Source organism: Pinus tabuliformis, chromosome 7, assembly GCF_031772625.1.
Source record: "Pinus tabuliformis cultivar Carrire ecotype Pingquan chromosome 7, CPIR1, whole genome shotgun sequence".
Classification (NCBI taxonomy): domain Eukaryota; kingdom Viridiplantae; phylum Streptophyta; class Pinopsida; order Pinales; family Pinaceae; genus Pinus; species Pinus tabuliformis.
The window spans coordinates 215,132,512-215,154,853 of NC_142293.1; the positions used below are offsets into that span (position 1 = coordinate 215,132,512).

General features: G+C 40.7%; 1 protein-coding gene across 2 annotated transcripts in view; it reads right to left on the reverse strand.

Moving 5' to 3' along the window:
• Positions 1-12,730, reverse strand: part of LOC149246610 (pterin-4-alpha-carbinolamine dehydratase 2, mitochondrial-like) — a 207,345-nt gene extending 194,615 nt beyond the window's left edge. The window contains exon 1 of one of the 2 annotated variants that reach the window (XM_089455723.1): positions 12,514-12,730. Coding sequence is in view for 1 of the 2 variants with exons in the window: in XM_089455722.1 (XP_089311848.1) it covers positions 12,514-12,571 (58 nt within the window). In the remaining variant the exon portion in view is untranslated. The remainder of the gene's footprint in view (positions 1-12,513) is intronic. The other variant, XM_089455722.1, reaches the window with a different exon arrangement.
• Between the last annotated feature and the right edge of the window lie 9,612 nt (positions 12,731-22,342).

A 22,342-nucleotide genomic window follows, 5' to 3' on the forward strand; every position in this document is an offset into this window, starting at 1 on the left:
AAGTCTCCTAGAGCCTGTGTTCTACAGGATATCCTCATTCATTCACCTTAGGGACTACCCCCCTTGACTTGTCTAGGAGAGAATTTAAACTAAATGAGTAAGGATTAGAGTGACAGCCCTTACTCTGAGCATTATCGTGGTGCCTAAACACTGTGCGACAACAGTCTCCATTGCCCATATGGATCAAGGCACTAATCTAATAGGTGTTGATTAAAACCCCAACTTTTATATTTTTCCCTCTTTTCTTGGTAGCTAGGGTTAGGTTAAATTTGCATTTTGAGCAATTTTATATTTATGTGTTATTGCCCTTAATAAAGGGATTGCAATTAATAAACTTGGAAAAGGAAAAATCTAGTATTAGTTGCATGTTAAAACTCTAAAATAAGGTTGATGTCATCTTATTTATTTTTGCTTTATGCACATCTCAGCCATGAAAAGAAATACATTGTTTACCCTAAACCTCATCTATCCCTTGATAGCCTTGCTCCTTCATTGATCCATGAGCTATTATATGTCATCATGTGCCCTAAATCTGCATACCTTACAACCCTAATTTATGGCAATTGTCTTCTAAATTTCTTAAATCTTAAATAAAACATACTTGAACTTTGGACAACTTTTATCCTAGCCTTTTTAGGCTCCATCAGTACCTTTCCTTCAATCATTAGACCTTGCATCACCATTAAGCCTCTATTGAATATCCTATTGGTGATCTATTGTAGGGAAGCCTCCCTTGTGGGATTAAATTCACCACTAAACAGTTGGAGAGAAGCCACTAAGGTGACACTAATGGTCGGTCTCTTATTTCCATAAGACCTAGGTTTCTCAGTGGGGCTTTGCACCAGGCCTATTAGATTTTGCAGTAACATTTTTGGCATCATTGCCAAGGAGGAGTTGATTCCACCTCCTCATAATCCAAATTCTATGCTTCAACATCTTTTGATGAGAGCATCCCAAAGCCAAAGTTAGAATTTATCATCTGACAACTCCTAAATCCAATTCTCGTACAAGAGCTTCAAGTAGCTAGTCCAAAGGAGCCATTCCTCCTAGAAAGAAGACTAATCCAAAGACCATTGCTACTTTGAGCTCTCTGGTAGCTACATCTCTTTTGGGTAACTCTTCTACCTTAGCCATAATGGCCAATCCATCACTTAATAGTGCTTACAAGCCCCTTGACATGAGTGCCATTCAAGGATACCCTCACAAATTGCCTAAAAGTATGAGGAGTTGTGGCCCAAGTTCAATGGGACTAATGCAATCACTGTTGAGAAACACATTGATGAGTTTTACTAGTGTGTTGATGGAAGAGAAATCCAAGAAGAGGATGTAGTCATGAGGTTATTTGCCCTTTCCTTAGAGGAAAATGCTAGAGATTGGTACCTAGATTTACCTGAAGGAGGAATCAAATACTGGGACCAATTCCATGAGGCATTCAATAAAAGATGGGCAACTATCAAGGAAGGCATGCAACTTCTAGCTAAGTTCCAAGAAGCTAAGAAAACTGAGAATGAAAGTGTTAAAGATTTCACTCAAAGGTTTGATAAGTTACTCAAGTGCCTTTGCCATATAAGCCTACTGACAAGACCATCCTTGCATTGTACATTGATCCTTTTCTAGACATATCTCTTATGCCTTGAAAAACAAGGATCCCTCAAACCTTGAGAAAACAAAAGCTTATGTTGTTACAATTGAACACAATCTAACCACATCTAAGATTAACTTGTTGTCCTATCTTAGAGCCAAAGTGGAGGTCAAAGCTAAGCCATCTACACAAGTTGACCCCACATTGCAAGCCTTTTCCCAAAAGTTTGATAAAATCACTAATGAGTTGATGCAAGGGCAAATGGCCATGATGAATAAGTTAACCATCATAGACAAAGACAAAGGGTCTCGTCCAAACTATCCTCCTAAGCCTTAATTCAACAATGATAGGGCCCCTATAAGGAACCAAAACCCAAGTGATAGCAAGAGTGCATCTCAATAATATGTGTTCAACACCTTGTCCCTACTAATATGATAAATCAAGAGGGTTTTCCTTGGTGTCAAAGGTGTAATGATTTCCATACTAAAGAAGAGTGCCCACATAATCAGGTTGAAGAGGAGGATAGCCCGAAGAATTTGAATTTGATAAATGACTTTGATCCGTTCACTACTTTGCCTAACCAAACTTCCTCCCTTCCTCAACAACAACATGATGAACTAACCGAAGGGCATGCTATAAAATTAAATGAGCATATTAAAGTTATTAAAGGAAAGGATAGGTTCAAAGGGTTGCGTTGAACATTGAAGCGTACCCAAAATTTTTTGAAGACTCCATGTCTGTGGATGTATCAAAGGCTTCACGTACCATCAAAGTTCACTATATTATCAGAGTTTTTCAACTCTATTTCTTCTTGTCTTCTTCTATTGTACTCAAATTCCACAAGCCCTACGGAGATGATGTAAATTGATGCTAGTATGATGAGTTGAGTCATATAACAAGCCTAGGTAACTTGGGACCTTCTCATCAAGTGAGTTTACTCTGGGAGGTTTTTTTCACTTGGTTAATTATTAGGTGCTTATGGGGACTTAATTAATTGAGTTTTTTTTCCTACGAACATAACCCCAAAATCGAAGTGCTACTTGATGGTGAGGCCTTGGGTGAGTCCTAATATCTAGAGTCATTGTATATTACCATATTAGATCACCCGTAAAATTTTGTGGAATTTGATAACGTCTAGGGGCCATTATTAAAACAAAAACAACAACAACAACAAAAAATCCCGCAAAGCAGAAATTTGAATAAAATCTGAATGTAAAACGTAATAAGTGATGTCTAGAGAAGTTGTATGGGGTATGTGTGCTCAAAATTACACCTTTCACTCTCAAATTTCTACTATGACACACTTTGAAGGATAAAAAATAAGTTTTAGACCCTCAAAACCCACTATTCCTAAGTTTGTGCAAAATGTGGCAATAAGTTAGCCCAGAGATTAAATAAATTGGAGAAAATAAATATCCACACATACTAAATGATGTGGAATGTTGGGAATCACAATTGTCGTTAGACCAAAACCCGCAGGTGTTAGTCAATGATCGCATCGCCAGAGATAAGGATCCATGAGAGGCGTTAGTCCATTTCACAAAACACACTGGGAGCTTTGGTTTATCTAATGTCCAACAATCTCCTCCCCAACGCAAGTCGGGTGTGTATCGAACTCGTGACCTACACTCTGATACCACTTGTTGGGAATCACAATTGCCGTTAGACCAAAACCCGCAGGTGTTAGTCAATAATCACATTGCCAGAGATAAGGATCCACGAGAGGCGGTTAGTCCATTGCACGAAACACACGGGGAGTGTTGGTTTATCCAATGTCCAACAGTGGAAATGAGGTGGAAAATAATCAAGGAGTTAAATGGTGATGTGGAATCCACCATGGACCAAGAATTAAGGAGAAACATGTGACAAAAAAGGAAATTAAATTTCTTAGAGAAAGACAATGAGTTTCAAGTGACAAGATCCACGATTTGAGGAAGTTAACTCGAGCTTCAAGGAGATATCATGAGTTGACTTGAAATTGGGTTGGAGTTCACTTGAGTGAGGTGGAGAGTGGTCTCCTACCACTCCACTTTACTCTCCCACATGTCCTCTCATCTAATTCGAGCTCCCTCATCAAGGGTTGTGTCAGCCTCTAAGGAAAAAATCGATTTGCCAATTAGGAAATTCGAATTTGCATGAAGGAGCATTGGGATTGTCACCCATTTGCTTTGGGATTGTCACCATTTGCCTTGGGATTGGCTCCCAAACTTCTATTTAAGTGAGCAATGGGCTCTCACTATGAAATATTGATATGAGTTGTTGGGCTTCAGGATACTCTGCTAGATTGTACACTCTTTTGCAAATTAATATAAAAGACTTTGGGATTACATTTGAGGTGCTCTTCTCCTTGTGTATGGTAATATCTTGATATTTTTGCTTGTCTTTCTACTTATTTCATTATTGTTAATTTTAGATAACAATGGTATGTTATATGCTTTAGAGCAATTTACTTCAAATTTTCTCATTAGCCCAATATCAATTTCCAAATTAGCAATCACATTAACATTGATAGTAAATGCAAATAGGGCATAAACAATAAGCAGAAGACAACCCAACACAAGAGAACACAATATTGGCATATGCCAAGGAAAACCCCAATATGGGGAAAACCCTTTGATCAAATATTCTTATTATTCTTCAAAAGTTCAGCACAGAGAGAGAGTACAATATACAAAATTTACTTGCCCAATCACTGTAAAACAATCTAGTCAAACTACAGTCAACAAGATGCCCTAACCAGACAGTCAATGCTAGTCAAACCAGCAGAAAGTCCTCCAAATTAGATCGGTCAAACCCAATCAACTCGGCCTCCAAAGATAGCCCAAAACAATCTTGAAATTCTTGGTCAAACCTAGTCAACACAGTCAACTTTGCGGTCAAAGGGCCTGTGGTCAACACTGGTCAAACTGCTCCAATTTCCTCGATTTCTATGCCAGGAGCAACGGCCTCAAGAGATCGAACTTTCAGCCTGAAAAACACAGTCAAAGGAGGTGTTTTGACCCTTGATCAACACTGTTGTAGATAGCCCAAAACAAATTTGAAATTTTCGACCTGTAATTTCAGTCAACCCAAGTCAATGCATGAAGAAGAAGATGCTCCTGTTTGTTGTACGAACCAATGAGAAGAAGAGAGAGAAAGATGTGTGTCCAAATGAGGAAAATGCCTCTTCTATTTATACACAACATTGAGGGTGAAGAGACACGTCTGTTGGGCTTCATGAACCTACATTAGACTTCTGGCTGGATTTGACAATTTGTCCATAGAAGAAATAAATTCATAACTCCATTTCTACTTTGTCAGAATGAGATGATCTTTAGATCAATCTTGCACCTCTTGGAAAGAGGAATCCAATAAAAATATCATCTCCATCATATGAGTTGTCAAAGGTGGAGTTTGGCCCTAGTTGCCAATTTTAACACTCCCTCTCAACTAGGGAGAAATCCACCTACCAAACCATCTGTCAATCTGTACCATCTCTGACATCCCTGCTCTGCTCTGCTGAACCATGAAGAAATAATGAAGAAATGATCGAGAGTGTATCATACCACTCTCCACTGACCCGAAGTTAGTTTCCATTGATTCCATATCAATATCAAACATCTTAGCATAGGGAGTACGGTAGTACACAATGCATCCATCGGTAGTACTATGGTCCCTATCCTCATTTCCCAACTCATTGGCCAGATGAGAGGTACTTCCCATGAGTCTCGGACTACATGGGTAGGATGTATCGGCAGGAGAAGGTGAACCACTCATCCTGCTCATATGCCATAGGAGAAGGTGAACCACTCATCCTATGCATATATCAACCATCATGGGGTATCACAGGGGAAGGTGAACCACTCACCCTATACACAGCGCACCACTAGGGGAAGGTGAACCACTCACCCTATGGTCGCTCATAGCTCCAAGAAGTACCCCAAGCCCCTCGAAGCTCCCAGAGCTCAATATCCAACTCAAACGGGACCCTCATAAGAGGGTCTCTCCACGACTCCAAGTCATTCACGGAAGGTTAAGAATTTGACCTTCCCTAGGGGCTTCATAAGAATATTTGCGACATGTTCATCAGTCCCAATGTGATGGAGCATTATTGCTCCCCGTTTTACCATATCCCAGATAAAGTGGTAACTGATATTAATATGCTTGGAGCGGTCATGAAACACAAGATTCTCAGAAAGACGAATCCCACTTTGGTTGTCGTAGTAGATCACGGTGGTATCCAGCACATGCCCAAACAGCTCACTAAAGAGCTTCCTCAACCAAACAGCTTCACAGAAGGCCATACTAGCAACAATATATTCGGCCTCAGTGGTGCTCAAAGCAACTAATTTATGCTTCCTACTCATCTAGGATATCGAAGCAGAACCTAGTGAGAAGCAACATCCCGATGTGCTCTTACGATCCACCACACTGCAAGCCCAATCAGCATTAGAATAACCATGGAGCCTCAAATTCCCAGCGGTGTATCTCAGTCCATATGTGATTGTGCCCTGGAGATATCTCAAGAGATTCTTGGCAGCTATCCACTGTATGTGATGAGGCTCGACCATAAATTGACTCAATGTATTCACTCCAAAGCAAATGTTCAGACGAGAGTTCACCAAGAACATCAGGGCCCCTACAAGTTGACGATACTCAGAAGGATTTCCCAAGCCGGGCCCAGCAGCACTTCCACATAACTTCTTGAAGTTGACTTCCATCAAAGTAGTCACGAACTTACAATCCACCATCCCAAATCTTTCAAGTAGCTTCACAATGTATTTTCCTTGGGAAAGGAAAATCTCACCTGGCTTTTGCCATACCTCCAAGCCTAGGAAGTATTGCATCAATCCTAGGTCCTTCATCTCGAATTCGGAAGCCAACTCCCTCTTGCATTGATAAATAAAAGGGTCTGCACCTATCAGAAAGAGATCGTCCACATAAAGTACCAAGATGAGAGGTCTATCATTTTCAACCTTAAAGTAAAGGTTTGGATTAGTTTCACTACCTCCCAAACATCATTTGTCATGATAGAATTGTATTCTTATACCATGGTGTCCACCCACACCTAATGTTGTGCGGCTTCCTGAAAGCTTGATGGTTTTGTAAGCTGAGCTACCAAGGCTTGATATCTGTCAAGCTACCTGCGTTGTCTCTTGTCTGCCCTAGGAGCTCCGACAAACTCCTTTACGTCCCTTAAGGTCTGACGCACTTCCCTGTTGGCTCTACCACTAGTGGTGGGGGGTTCAATCAGTTCCTCCTCCTGTTCCTACTGCTTTGTCTGCTGAGAACTCCCTGGATCTCCTTCTCCTGAGGGGATGCTGGTACTGGTCACCGTACTCAATCCCTGTGACTGTCCTCCTGCTTGTCCCACTTGTTGTCCCTACTACTGGACTAACGGAACTTCTGCTAACTGATCTGCTCCAGGCATTTCTCGAGATCTTAAAGCTCTATCTTCCATGAACTTTACATCTCGCCTCACTAAAATCTTCCTGCTACTAGGAATGTAGATCTTGTATGCCTTTGAGGTCTTTCTATACCCTACAAGAAACCCCTTCTCTGCAGTCTGATCCAATTTAGTGCGCTTTTCATCTTGTATGTGGCAGTAAGCCACACTCCTAAATATCCTCAAGTGACTTACTTCAGGCTTCTTCCCTCTGAAGACCCCCTCTGGCGTTTTCTTTAGCAATGCTCTATGAGGTGTTCTGTTTTGAATGTACATTGATGTGTTGCATGCCTCTGCCCCTAAAAATCTAGGAAAATCCTGGTCATACAGCATAGCCTTTGTCGCCCCAACTATCGTTTTGTTCTTTCGTTCTGCTACTCCATTCTGCTGAGGATTTTATGGAGTTGTCCATTCTCTTTTGATGCCTTCATTCACGCAGAAGCATGTGAAGCCTTTATCTCTGTACTCTCCACCATTATCTGAACATAGCACCTTGATATTTTTCCCTGTCGCGTTCTCTACGAGAGCCTTGAACTCTTTGAATCGATCAAAGACCTCATCTTTGGTCTTTAAGAAATAGATCCAGGTCTTCCTGGAATGATCATCAATAAAGGTGATGAAATATTCGCCACCGCTAAGAGCTCTAGTGGACATAGGACCGCAAATATCTGAGTGTATCAATCCCAACACACCATTTGCTCTGCTATCACTTCTAGGAAATGCTACCTTTGCGTATTTCCCAAGTACGCATCCTCTACACACATCATCATGCTCTGTGCTGAGAACTGGAACTCCTATTACAGTTTCTCTAAGCATCCTAAGTGCTCCATGGTGTAAATGTCCCATCCTCTTGTGCCATAGTTCGTTCAGCTCCTTCCCACTGCTATTATCACTGCCTATCAGTGCCATTGGAGAATCAAGTTGCAACCTGTATAACCTATTGCTCCGAGCTCCAATCTGTCTCACCTTCTTCCAGCTAGAGTGTTTGACATACACTTTCTTCCCCACGAAGTGTACATCGTACCCCTTGTCCTATAACTGGGACACTGAAATTAGGTTCATACCCAATCCTGGCACATGCAGTACATTAGTAGTGTTGGTGTTGGTTCCTGTTTCTGTTTGAAATTCTATGGTGCTTCTCCCTACTAGAGTACATTTGGTTTTGTTGCCCATGGTGATCTGGAAGTCCATCTACTCCTCCTGATAGCTAGAGAAATATTCTCTAACTCCTATCACGTGAGTTGAAGTTCCATTATCAATATACCAAACACCAGATGATGTTGATCCTGACAAGCACGCAAACTCATCTTCCAACCTGGAAGATAATTCTGAGGCTTCCTGACTGTTGATTCTATCCATGACTTTCTGTGCTATTTCTCCTTTCCTTCCTAACGTTGTTTTTGCTGCTACAAAATACTCATCCTAGCTAGAAATTTACTCTGCAAGAAACATTGTTGCTCCCTCCACCTCTGGTAATCTTTGATCTGGAAAATTCTATTCTCTGTCGACTCTCTCAGAGAAATAATTTTTTCCACAAAAATCGACCCTCCTGGCCAAAGGAACTGCACTACCTCTGAGGGTTTCGAACTATTGCCTACGTAGAGCTTTGAAATTCCTCTTCCCTTCTGCAACTGAGCTCTCCGACTTCTATCTGTGCTCTGATACCATGTGAAAATTCTGAAGTCCAGAATCCTACTGCAACAACTAATAAGATTTCTTCTATTTGTTAAATTAATTAAACAAATTATTTGCAGTTTCCTACGTCAAATATCGAAACATATACACTGCAGCCTTCACAAAATAAATGCTGCGGAAGAAAATAAATGCTGGAAAATTAGAGAAATTCTAGCACACACATAAAGATATTGATACAGTTATTTTTGGACAATTGTCCCTGGAAAAACCCAATGCGGGAAAACCAGTGCAGCAGTTGAGGGTTTCTTTATTAATTCTTCAGCAGTAATTCAAGTACAAGAATTCAGACAGCAAAACAAAGGAAAAATACTAAGAGAAATTTAGAAACAAATTTCTCACTCTCCACAGTGACTCGCTAACCCCAAGATGGACCCTTTGCCCATACGCGGGTGTTTTTGCGTCACCCTCTGCGTAGTGCTCTAGTGGACTATGTCTCTCCCGCTGAATTCTTCCTGCACTTTTCCGGACCACTGCTGATGCCTTCTCTCTCTTCCCTGCAACTCACCCACTGGCTCTATCTCCTCTGTTGAACTTTAACCACTAAGAAAATCGATCTGCCTAGGCAACTGAATAACTGCCTTGGTATGTTCTCTATTTACCCATCAACGACTTCTTATAATCTTTTGTTGGAGCACCAACGGCCAAGATTAAAACATAATCAATGGCCCAGATTATTTCCCTGTAGATCCGTGTGAATTTCTAGAACATTCACACCATGACTTAATTAATACCCTTTAATTAATCAAGTTTCCTAAGTTTAGACTTCGGAAATATTAAAAAAAGATTAATTATTTTAATTAAGTCGTCTCTAGGTGGAATTTCCAGAAACGATTTTTGGTTGGAGAATACATGTATTCTAGCCTATCCACCAAATTTCGTGGCTAGAACACATCCGATGCTACAAAAACTAACAACAAAGCTCTGATACAATGTTAATTTCTCTAGAACCCAAATCTGATTTACTGTTTCAATCAATTTTATACTCAGATTTGTATGCACATAAAATTAAATATTTTTCAGATCTGATTTATAAGCAAAAATACACTAGTTCTTTAACTTAGAAATACGCAGTGGAAAAAAAGTAGAAAACCACACACAGATGTTTGACACAGTATATACCCTTGAAACCCCAATGGGGAAAACCAGGAAACACGTGTTTATTATTCAGCCCACAGAAAATCTGAAAAATTAATTTACAGCCATTTTTGGAACCTGATACAGGCCAGAAATCTTGAGAAACATGCAAAGAGAAAGGTTAGGTGTTGAAGTAGACTTGGAGAAAGGCATCCCTAAAGTAGTAAAATTATCCCTTGATAACTGGACCTATATCCAATAAGTTGATTATGAGCATATTCCTTTTAAGTGCAAATTTTGTCATGATCAAGAAGGCAACTGGCAGCAAGTTAAAGAGAAAGGCCAAAAAGGATCTGGTCAAGCCCCTTCTCAGGCAGGCCATAAAATCCATAAAAGCCCCCTTATCAATCAAGCTCCAAAAAGCCTGTCCAAGACTGCTCATAATCCTCGCTCAAGCTCTTCTTCTAAAGCCCTTTGTGCCTCCTCAAATAAGTTTGAATTTTTAAATCCAAACCCCATCTCCAAGGTTCATGAAATTCATCCTGTGCACCCATTCATCCTCATACCTATCATCTTGCAGTCACCTTTCCCTTCAGATTCTCCTCCTAAAACGTCTAGGGGTAATGTTGGTACCTCTCTTTATGACCCTTCTAAATATCCTTTGCAACAGAAGTGGAAACCCCAGTTCAACCAAGGGAGATTGTTACAAGAAGCAAATCTCAACAAATTGAGGAAGAAGGAGAAATTCCCAAGAAATAACACAAAAGAAAATGGGGAGAAGAACAAATAAAGATAAAAGGGAAGGGGTAGCAATTCCCAAGCAATGGGAACTCAACGGTCACTTCCAGCAGTGTGGGGCCCCAAGAATGGAAAAGGTCATGAAGAAAATGCCATGGCAAGCTTATTGGGAGGTGATCCCAACCCCCCCTCCCCCCACCCCCCAGTTTCAATGAAAATCATATCGTGGAATTGCAGAGGTATGAACAGTAGAATTAAATCAGAATCGATGAGAGATTTAATAAAATCAAAAAATCTCACTCCAATTTTAATTCAAGAGACTAAATTAAAAGAAGAAAAAGCTTCAAATATGAGGAAAAGAATATGGAAAAACATTTCAGAGACAGCCATTGGATCCAAACATGCATAAGGTGGAATACTCACCCTTTGGGATTCCGCCTACTTAGAAGTTCAACTATCTTTTACTTCTAACAATTGGATTCTTCATTGATTTCAACCCCTAGAATCAGGACAGATTTTTCACTTAATCAATGTCTACTCACCTATCTGATATCCAGAAAAGATTGGATTATGGGAATCACTGCAAGCAATTTTTAAAAAAATTATAATTTGGGGCATGTCGTTATTGGAGGGGATTTCAACACTGCCATGTCAGCGTTACAAAAGAAAGGGAACAGCATAGTTATAGATCCTATGCATGAGAAAATGGAGGATTTAATAAATGAATGGGACCTCATGGACATCAAACCATTGAATGGAGAAACTAACGAACTGAGCCTGGTCACATAGCTGCCAGATTAGACAGATTTATGATTCACAACAACTTCCTTTTAGAATAACATCCTCCTCACGAATAATACCTTTAGCTATTTCTGATCACAAACCAATTTCCTTCACAAAGTGGAAGCCCCTGAAAATTATGAGCCAATTCCTTTCAGGTTTAATCCAGTTTGGCTCCAAAGTAATGAGCTATATCATCTAGTTTCAAAAACATGGAAGGTTCATTATACAAGTTTATTTGGGAAACCAAACTCAAAGCTGTCAAAAAGCTGCTAAAGGATTGGGTCTCAAAAGCATATGTAAATCCAAACCAGGAAAGAATTTCTCCATGGAATTTGTCACTTCACAAAATTCAACCTCGGATATCTGTACTCAGATTATTTGCTGGTTTTTATTAACGAAAAAATAAAGAATGAAAAGGAGACCGTTGAAAAACTCGATAAATGGTAGCATAATCATCAATCCTGTTTCTACCTCTGTATAAGTCCCCTACTGCACTGCTCTAGCATGACAAAAGTAGCTTATCACTTCGAATGCTTTTAGGAAAATTCTATTAGGAGGAGAAATTTTTCTGCCGGAGTGAGGGAGGATGCTAATGTCCACTTACTAAGATTGTCCATCAATCATGACGAATGTCCCTCGGGACTTCTATTTGGCAGTTAATTTGGCAGTTCTATTTTAAGCATAAGATGTTACTATAATGAATCATTAACCCCATATTTGTGTCTTATTTTACAAGCATGCCAGTTCATTGTAAACCTATTGGTATTTTATGGCCCAGATTACCTCCTAAAAATCTATATGTTTAGGTATTTACTGAAGCAGACCCACCTCCAGGTTTGGTAAAGTTCTGCCGTAAAACCAGCTATACACATATATTCCTACCCTGGCGTGACCTGGATCCCAGTCAAAATGTCGTTGAAACCTAAATCTGTAGCTTGAAGCAAACCCCAGGAGGTGATATCAAAAAATTATTTTCACATATGATCTGTTAAAGCTTTAAAGATGACGACGTTTTATGTATTGTGTTAAGGCAATATGTTTTCGAAATTGAAAAAGAAATTATATTCAGAGTAAGTTGGATTCTAACAGAGTCCATGTAATGTTCGAATTAATTATACAGCAACCAGATGCAACTAAACATTGGGGAACTTCAGAAAATATCACACCAACTGCAACAATTTGCTAATAGCAAAATAAAATAAACGAATTCGAGTACCTGAAGATGATGAGGGTGTACAGGCATGCATTACTGTGAATGTTTGTTGCGAAAGCATCACATATGTATGTTGAAATCTTCGCACTTTGTTTTTCTCCAACCATCACAGCACCGCTTTCTCCATCAAAACGACAGTTAGATTTGTTGTCCGTATTTTGTATTAAACGCGTAGAAAGTTGCCTGAGAAAATTAAACAGTAAGACAAATGATTGGATGAGATGGTCACGTCGTATCAATATTCCAGTAACCACATGGCCCGGTGCCATAAATAAATAAATAAATAATTCAAATAAAAGGTACGACATGAGTGAGCGAAAATAATTATATAGGAGTTGTCTTTAGTGTGATTTTTTGGATTGATTTTTTAGATTTTCCAGTGTCAGAATCATGTGGAAAAATTTGAAGTGAAATCTTTATTTATGTTATTTAAATTAGTTTTTTACTGTATATATGGATTTAGCACCCTGGAAAACCCTTAGGGCACTTCGATTGCACACGATTATCCATCAAACTTGTGATTTCAATAAATTTCTGCCAGAGTTTAGAGAAATTTGACCAGAAAAATCCATTGTAAAAGCTTCCAAAAAAGTGCACTAAAGACAACTCCTAAATTATACAACAAAATCCATTGCCCCTATTCAAGCGAATTGCCATGTGAGCAGTGTCGATCAGATATACAAAGTTTTTTTATGTGACACATTACCCTATTTTATAGGCATAAGCTAAATTTCAAATGATATGTATTTTTTCATGTTTTTTTTTTTTTTTAGTTTGTTATGTCACTTTTCCAAGGTTTCGTTTTAAACTCTATTTCACTTATTCCGGCTAGTGACTCAGATTCTTTTGAGCCCATATCGATTAGCCTCTCTTACAGAAATCTGTGATTCGCTGGCACTCTTTAGCATAGAGTGGAATTGTGGTTAATCCACTCCTTTGCAAAGACTGCTTTGATCGAAAATTTGTCGTCGATGCTCACGAATTTCTGGTTGAATGCTTCAATATCTTCGCTTTAGCCTCAGATATCAAGTGAGAAAAACAACTCACCAAACATGGGCTTCTTAAAATTGTTATTTTCCTCACGGAGTACAGGCATGGGTAACAGCTTCGGCATTTCACTGTTTACAGGTAACAGGCAGCATGAACAAGCAGCGTGAATAGGCGGGCAAGCAGAGGACAGAGTTTTGTGAGCACAGTCGACAGGGAGCGTGAACAGGGTTTCGTGAGCACAAAGCAGTGAGGCAGTGAACTTCTAAATAAGAAAACGTTCAGAACATGGAAAATGCTTAGAAGAGCCAAGGCGTAAAAAGCAAGGAAATTTCAGATTTTGTGGAAACAAATCATTTGGGTCAAGTCAAAATTGCTTCAACAAACAAAACAAGAAGGTGGATTTGGGTAAACGCAAAGCAATATGAGGGCATTTTAAGGCATAGGATTGCTCGCCTAAATGGGGAAAATGAAAAGAAAACCGATCAAGATCAAAAAAAGAACAATAAAATAAATAAAAGAAACAAAAATAAAGAAGAATAAATCATTCACAGTCCCACATCTACACCTCTTACTTGGTCATCAGATCTATATGTCCAAGAATTGATGAAGGCAAAAACAAGGCTGGAGATTTTGGAAGCCAGAGAACAGGAAAGAGACCGCAAAATTTCAGAGATCACAGTTGCAAACCAATGTCTAATGGAAGGTAATAGAATTTTAAAAGAATAGGTAACAATGTTACAAGAGGCTCTAGAGACAGGGAAACAAGAATGGCAAAACATGAAAGAAGTAATAACAACAAACAGAGATGTGATAATTTCTAAACAAACTCAGGTAGATACACGGGTATCTCAGCAAACAGGCATTTCCATAGAGAAGGCAAAAATGAACAGTGGGAAAGATAGTCCAAAAGAAATCAAAGCTAGAGCTAAAGCCGCTAATGGTTACATAAGGACAGAGGAAGAAGAAGATGCAAGTGATCGCAGAGCACAGGAAATAGAACAAAAAGAAAGACAGGACAGAAAAACAAACTTTATTATCAAGGGAATAAGAGATTATGGGAAGAATGAAAGTACTCTCAATTTGACAAGAGACTTTCTGAAAGAGAAACTACATTGGAAAGGGCAAATTTGCCAAGCAAGAAGGGTTGGGAGGATATGTGAAGAGAGGCCTCGACCCATAAAAGTCACCATGGCAAGCGTACAAGAAAAATGACAGCTTTTGGGCAAAAAGAAACTCTTGAAAGGCTCATACTTCTTCCTCGATGAAGATTTAACCAAAAAACAACAAGAGGAGAGAAGGGATGAAGTGGAGAAAATTAGAACAGCAAGAAATGAAGGGAAAAGGGCATGGTTGTACAATGGGAAAGTCGTTATTGCAGTGTTTGGGCCTCCAGGAAAATCAAGGCAGCAAGCTAACAGTAAAGAAAAAACAGAGAATTCAATAATAGAGACGAAAACAACAAGAGAAGCATGGACAAAAAGGGGTGAAGACTCAAAATTGAGTCTTATGTACCAAACTGCGTAGCAGTCAAATCCTACCTAGGTCTACTTAAGTTTAGTTTGTTGGAATTGTAGAGGTTACCCTTGGAGGAGGGGACCTAGGTTAGGGCCTATTGCAGAAGGTAGAGACATAATTTGTCTCACGGAAACTCATGAGCATGATGGTTGCAAAACTCTTGTGTTTGACGGTTATTTGAAGTTGGCAGTTTGGAACAAGGTAGCAGAAAATGGCAAAGGGTATGGGGGAATACTAGTTTTAGTGAAAGAAAAAGAAGGTCGTCACATTCAGTTAATTAAAGAAGATGCAAATAAACAATATTTATGGTTGAAAATATCAGAGAATGAGAATCACATAAGAATTGCAGCATGCTATTTTGCCCCTCAAGTCTCAAAAACTTACAAAAATAAGGGGCTTGACAGCAAGGATCCATATGCAACTTTAAAACAAGATATTGTCGTGTACTCTTAGCAGGGAGAAGTTCTTTTAGTGGGAGATTTCAATGCTAGAACAACAAATAATCAAGCTAGCATCCTTTGTTGCAAAGAGGATAACAATCCTATTTGGCTCACTGAAGAGGAGAATCCCCAATGGGTGAGGTGTTCAGAAGATGACAAAGTTAGCAATCATTTTGGAGATGAGTTGCTTACACTGTGTGGGGCTTTCAACCTAATTATTTGCAATGGTCTAGATAGATGGAAAAGGTTTGGGAACTTCACTTGCAACACATACAATGGGGCAAGTGTTGTTGACTATGTGATGTGTTCACAAAGCTTAATAGAAAAGATAGATGAAGTTAGTATTGGAGAGCATATTTGGGACTTAAAATCAAACCATAACCCAATTTTTATAAGGTTATCATGGTTAGAAGAAAGGCAGCATAAGAGGAAAACCCAATGCTCTCGACAATCACTATCAAGGGGCAAAATTCTTCTAACACAAGAAAATGGTACTATCTTCAAGACAATGTTAGAGAGATTAATTCAGAAAGAGAAAATTGGTTTCAAACGCTTCAGCAGCCATGAGTTAACAAATATAATCCAAAGTGCACTTGAGAAGTGCAAAAGAGAAAAAAATAGGAAATCAGAATCAAATTGCTTTCCTGTAAATGCTTGGTTTGATGAGGAATGCAAAATGGCAAGGAGAACCTTGAAAAAGGTAGGAAAAGAGAAGATGAATGTAAAGTTATATAAGCAGATACTAAAAGGAAAAAAGATGAGTTCATGCAAACAAGGAGAGAAGAGTTAATATATTTAAGCAAGAATAATCCAAAGCTTTTCTGGCAAGAACTGCAACCAAGGAAGAAGCAAATTGAAAATAATATTACAGCCAATCAATGGTTTGATTATGCAAGGGAACTTTATGAGAAAGAATCTGAGGCAGAGTCCCCCCCTAGGATCAACACAAATTCAAAGCTCTTCACATTACTGGAGGTGGAGAATGGAATTAAGAAGCTGAAAACAGGAAAGACAAAGGACTTGGTTGAACTTCAAGCAGAGTATCCAAAATGGAGAATGAATGCTCTTGCACCACACATCATGAAAATATTCAACAACATCATTCAACAAGGATTCCCAAGAGACCTGACAACTAGCCTAGCACTACCCCTTTTTAAAAGTGGAGACAGTAATAATCCATCCAACTATAGAGCAATTATGATCAATCCTTTGTTTGCAAAGCTTTTCGGCAGCATGGTAGAAGACAGAATTAGCAAGTGGGCAGAAGTAAAAGAAAAGAGGGCAAGAGGACAAGTGGGTTTTAGGCCGAAACATTCTACAGTGGATCATGGCATTACGTTGAGACACATTGTTGAAAAGGTTTGGGAGGACAAAGAAGAAGTATTTTGCTACTTTGTTGACTTCAAGAAAGCATTTGACACAGTCCCTAGTGATAAGTTGTGGCGTAGAGTGGAAGAACTTGAAATTCCTGTGCATTATAGAGTCGTTGTCCATAGACTTTATGAAGAAGGGAAAGTCAAAATTAGAACCTCATCAGGTATTTCATAAAGCTTTAGAAGTGACACTGGAGTCAAGCAAGGTTTCCCTCTATGCCCCACTATTTGTGGTCTATATATTGATAAATTGGAAGAGTGGCTAAATCTGCAAGGTGGAGATGGTGCTCAGTTGGGGGAGTTTGTGATAAAGCTTCTTTTATATGCTAATGATATTGTATTGATTTCTAAATCGGCCCATGGATTGCAAATGCACTTATATGCCCTTGAACATTTTTGTAGAGCAGTGGGGATGCAAGTCAATACTAGCAAGACCAAAATAATGAATTTGTTCTAATAAAAGGAAGCAGAGCCAGCGTACTTCCTTCTTTGAAGACAACATTCTTGAAGAAGTAAAGGAGTACAAGTACCTTGGGATTGATTTCAACAACAAACTCAATTGGGAAGACTGCAGAAAGAAGAGAATTTTAGGAGGGTGGAAAGCATTATATGCTCTTCAAAACAGATGTAGAGAGGCAGAGTTATGGAATTGGAAAACAATTAAAGTGCTTTTTGGACTCCTAGTTTGTCTAGTGATGTTATATGGGTGTGAATTCTGGGCTAGCAGCACTCCCGACTCAAAATGGAAACAAATTGAGAAAATCGAAAAACGCTTGTTCATGAGCAAGTTCAAAATAAAAAGTTTGGTACCTTATGAGATAATCTTGAGTGAAACAGGAGCAACTTCCATTGAAGCAATTGCTATGGTGCGGCTCATAAGATACCTAAAAAGAATTGAACAAATGAGAGTAGGTAGATGGCCTAATGTTATCTTCAATGAAGGCATCACTGAAAGAAAGAAAACGTGGATGAAACAAAACTACACATGGATGCAAAAATGGGATATCTACCTCAATGCTTGTCCCACAAATAGCAAGGAGCTAAAGGATTTTGTTATGGAGAAGTTTCGTAAAAATGTATGGGGAAAAGAGTTGGGTAGAAAGAAGAAATATTACATTGCAGAATTCAACCCTACGTGTGATTTACAACAAAAAGAGTTCATTGGAGCTAACATTTCGTGGAGAGCAAAGGTTCTTATTGCTCAATTAAGGACCAACTCACATCAACTTCGGCATGAAATAGGATGGTGGAAAAGGCCTAAAGAAGCTTGGGAAGAAAGGGTGTGCACATTTTGCACGTCTAGGGCTATGGGAAAAACATTTCATTTTGGAATGTGATGCATTCAAAGACATCAGAGAAAGTTATGAGAACATGTTAGAATCAGTTTCTTGGCATTGTCTTTTTAGCGAAGAGATTGTTGGAAGGTTGGGTTAGCTCATCATCAATTTGAATCGGAAAAGGACTGAATTGCAAAGAGCGAAAAAAAAGGGAACTAATGGTCTCATAGACTATTTTTAGTCTCGTGGACCTTAAAATATCATTTCATTTCATTTTCCATTTTGGTGACTTTGTTCAAATCAATGTTGAAAGTTGGCAAACTAATGCAAATACCAACGAATGCAGAGCATGGTAATGGATAGCATTAATAACACTACTCATCCAGGTGGATATTGGTGGCCACCTGCCAAGTCCACCTGGACCCCCACCATTGTTCTTCTCAGCATTTTCAGTTTCCTTAATTGTAGCACAACTTACTATTTTTAGCAGTTTTTCGGGTCCTGAACTTCCGAAGCCGTTTTGAGGCCCTAAACGACGTTTTTTGGGGAATCCGGGGGCAACATGGGTCCATGGAATGGACTGCCCCATGGACCGATGTTGCCTATTCCAACAATGATAGTGCTCGGATAGATCTTTCTAACGAGCTATTGTATGCGTCAAACGGAGATCGTATGCCAAAGTTACGACCCCGGGAAGTTGATGTACCAACTTACCCCAAACGGGCCCATAGTTTGGCGTTTCATCTTCTAGGGTTAGGTTTTGGAATGTTAAGGGTTTTTCCACTGTTTCTCAACAATAAATAGGCCTTCGAGCCTCATTGTAAGACAGTTCAGAGGCATGTAGCCATCACATCTCTTCTCAGAGATAAGCTACCATCGCCCTAGCTGGTTTATTTCCATTTCTGGTTGTAAGCATATTTCAGTATTTTCCATTAATGAAATGAAGTATTATTTCCGCTGCATCTTTGTGTATATGGTTATCTCTGTAATTTGTTGCGTTCCTGTTTAAATCCGGATCAGTGGTATCAGAGCGGTCTGCTCTTTCTCTGTTTTTCTTTGCATGTCCCCAACAAGGTCGGGATATAAGGAGTTAGGGCTTGAACTGGTTGAACCTTTGCAAGACCAGCCTCGCAAATCCCGACGGCCTCCCATGGCGGATGAGAAGAAAGACGAGGGGGCAAGAGATCCCATCAAAATCCTGCTCGAAGAAGCCCTCGAGCGACAACGGAACGCGATGATGGACAGCTTTGCCCAGATCCTTCAGCGGCTACCCAGAAGCAACGCATCGGCTTCCAGCAGCTACTCTGGAAACGCCACACCCTTTAAGGTACAAGTTAATTTAAAATCCCCATATTCGAGGGTCAGATAGACGCAGATGCCGTAGATAAATGGTTAAATCTGCTAGAGGGTTATTTTTCTGTTCATGAATTTTCGAGTCGGGAAAAGATTGTTTTTTCTCTTCTCAAAGCAGCCCCCCACGTCAAGGACTGGTGGGAAACCTACTGCGAGCAGAAGGATGAAAGTACTGGCTCACTATTTTCAGCCGCACCCACCTGGGATTCGTTCCGGGATGCCATCAAGGAGCAGTACTACCCTATTGGAAGCTATGAGGATGAATACATAAAGTGGACCACGCTGCGACAGGGAAGGGACCAAGACGTGCCGGAGTTCACCAATCTTTTCCATACCCTTCGCACAAAGTTGGGTATCAAGGATTCGGAGCAACATTTGATACTCAAATACCGCGGCTGCCTGCACAAGTACATCCAGGAAGAAATACAATTCCTAAACATCTCCTCGCTCGGCACAGCATACCGATATGCCGTCAAAGTCGAGCAGAAGTTTAAACAAAAGAAGCGAGACTTTGGATCTGCGAATCCAAAGCAGGGGAAAGGTGCCCCTAAACCACAGAACAAAGGACAAAGCCAAGGCGGGACAACCCAAGACAACCAGCCGAAGCTGCAAGCAAAGAACAACGCCGCGAAGCCGAGAAAGGACACTGGAAAATGGTGCGAGTTCCATAAGAGCTCCACTCACAACACAAGTGAGTGTCGGGCCAAGCAGTCACTGGTGGCTGAGCTAAAGGTTTTAGAATCAGATGCATGTTCCGACTCTGAGTCAGAACCCGATAAGGGGAATGAAAAAGGGAAGCAGATCATTGATGTGGATCCCAGCGCCACTGTTGCTACCGCAAAGATCTAGAAAAATGAACCCGAAGATCCAGAGGAGGAGGAGCGTCTCTTCCACTCCCAGATGTGGGTAAAGGGCTCCCCGATACAGTTCATTGTTGATAGCGGGAGTCAAAAGAACCTCATTTTGGCAGAGGTCATAAAGCGGTTGGGCTTACCGACCACAGCACATCCACAACCATACACCATTGGGTGGCTTCACCAAGGACGAGATCTTCGCGTGAGCCAGCAGTGTCGCCTTCCATACAACATCAAGCCCTTCACGGATGAGGTATTGTGTGACATTGCTCCCCTTGAAGTTTGTGATGTATTACTAGGACAACCATACTTGTGGAAGCGACATGCTGTGTATGAATCAAGGCCCCGTGCTGTTATTATTACATTGGGAAATAAGTTGTACAGGATACCAGAGGTAGCACCACCTACCGCCATCTTTTTGATTACTGCAAAACAATGCAGTAAGATCATTTCCAAAACCAGGAAATTTGTTTTCCTGATGATACGCCCTCAAGGAAAGAAGAAGACAGTGGCCGCGGCCTCCAGACGAGGTCCCTCTGCACGACAACTACAGATGGACAAGGTTTTGGAGGAGTACGAGGACATCTTCACCTCCCCGGCAGGGGTTCCTCTGCACTGTCAAGTCAAGCACTCCATCGATCTGACCCCAGGTGCGCCGCTACCCAATGGACCAATTTATCGGCGCTCCGTTCTGGAGAACGATGAAATCAAGAGGCAGATTCAGGAGCTCCTGCAGAAAGGTCACATCCGTCCGAGTTCATCGCCCTGTGGGAGCCCGATCGTGTTGGTACAGAAGAAGGATGGGACGTGGAGACTCTGTATTGACTATCGGGCGCTGAACAAGATCACTGTCCGTAATAGGTACCCGATCTCGCGGATTGATGACCTCCTAGACCAACTAAAGGGGCGAAATATTTCAGCAAGATCGATCTGAAGTCAGGATATCACCAGGTACCAATCGAACCCTCTGATGTGTGGAAGACTGCCTTCAAATCCAAGGAGGGCCTCTTCGAATGGTTGGTTATGCCTTTCAGATTGACAAATGCTCCTGCAACCTTCATGAGGCTAATGGATGACATCTTGCGGCCATTCACCAACTCCTTTGTAGTAGTATACTTGGATGACATTCTGATCTTCAGCCAGAGTTGGGAAGAGCACCTCCACCACATCCGACAGGTTCTCCAAACACTGCGGCAACACAAGCTATGTGCCAATTTGGAGAAATGCACTTTTGGCATGACCCAGGTTCAGTATCTGGGATACATCATTGATGAACAGGGGGTGCATGTCGATCCAGCCAAGATCCAAGTCATTCGGGATTGGCCCTCTCCAACCACTCTAACAGAGCTCCGCAGCTTTCTAGGCCTTGCCAACTTCTACCGCAGATTTGTGTTGGGGTTTGCTCATATTTCTTGGCCCTTGAGTCAAGTCACCAAGGGTGGGGCGAAAGAAAAATTCTTTTGGTCTGAATCTCAACAGAAGGCATTCATGGAGTTGAAGGATCGCCTCTGCACGGCACCAGTGCTCGTGTTACCAGATTTACAACAACCATTTGAGGTCGAGACAGATGCCTCTGACTATGCTATTGGGGCAGTCCTTACTCAACATGGACATCCAGTGGCATATCACAGTGAAACACTTTCAGACACAGTCCGGAAGTACCCCACTTATGATAAAGAGATGTATTCCATTGTACAGGCCTGCCGACAATGGAAGCATTACATTTTGGGGAAGGAAACGGTCATCCACACAGACCACCGACCCTGCAGTTCATACAGACCCAAGGGAAATTGCAGAATGATCGCCATCAGAAGTGGTCTACATACCTGCAACAGTTCCACTTGAATATCAAGTATAAGAAGGGCAGCACCAATAATGTTGCAGATTGCCTCAGTCGACCACCGATCATGGCGTTAACCACCGTGCTCAACTCTTGTGGGCACGAGACTTCTGATTGGCCACTTCTCTACAAAAGCGACCCAGAATTCGGCCACACATACCAGACACTCTTGGAGGGTCGGCATGTTCCA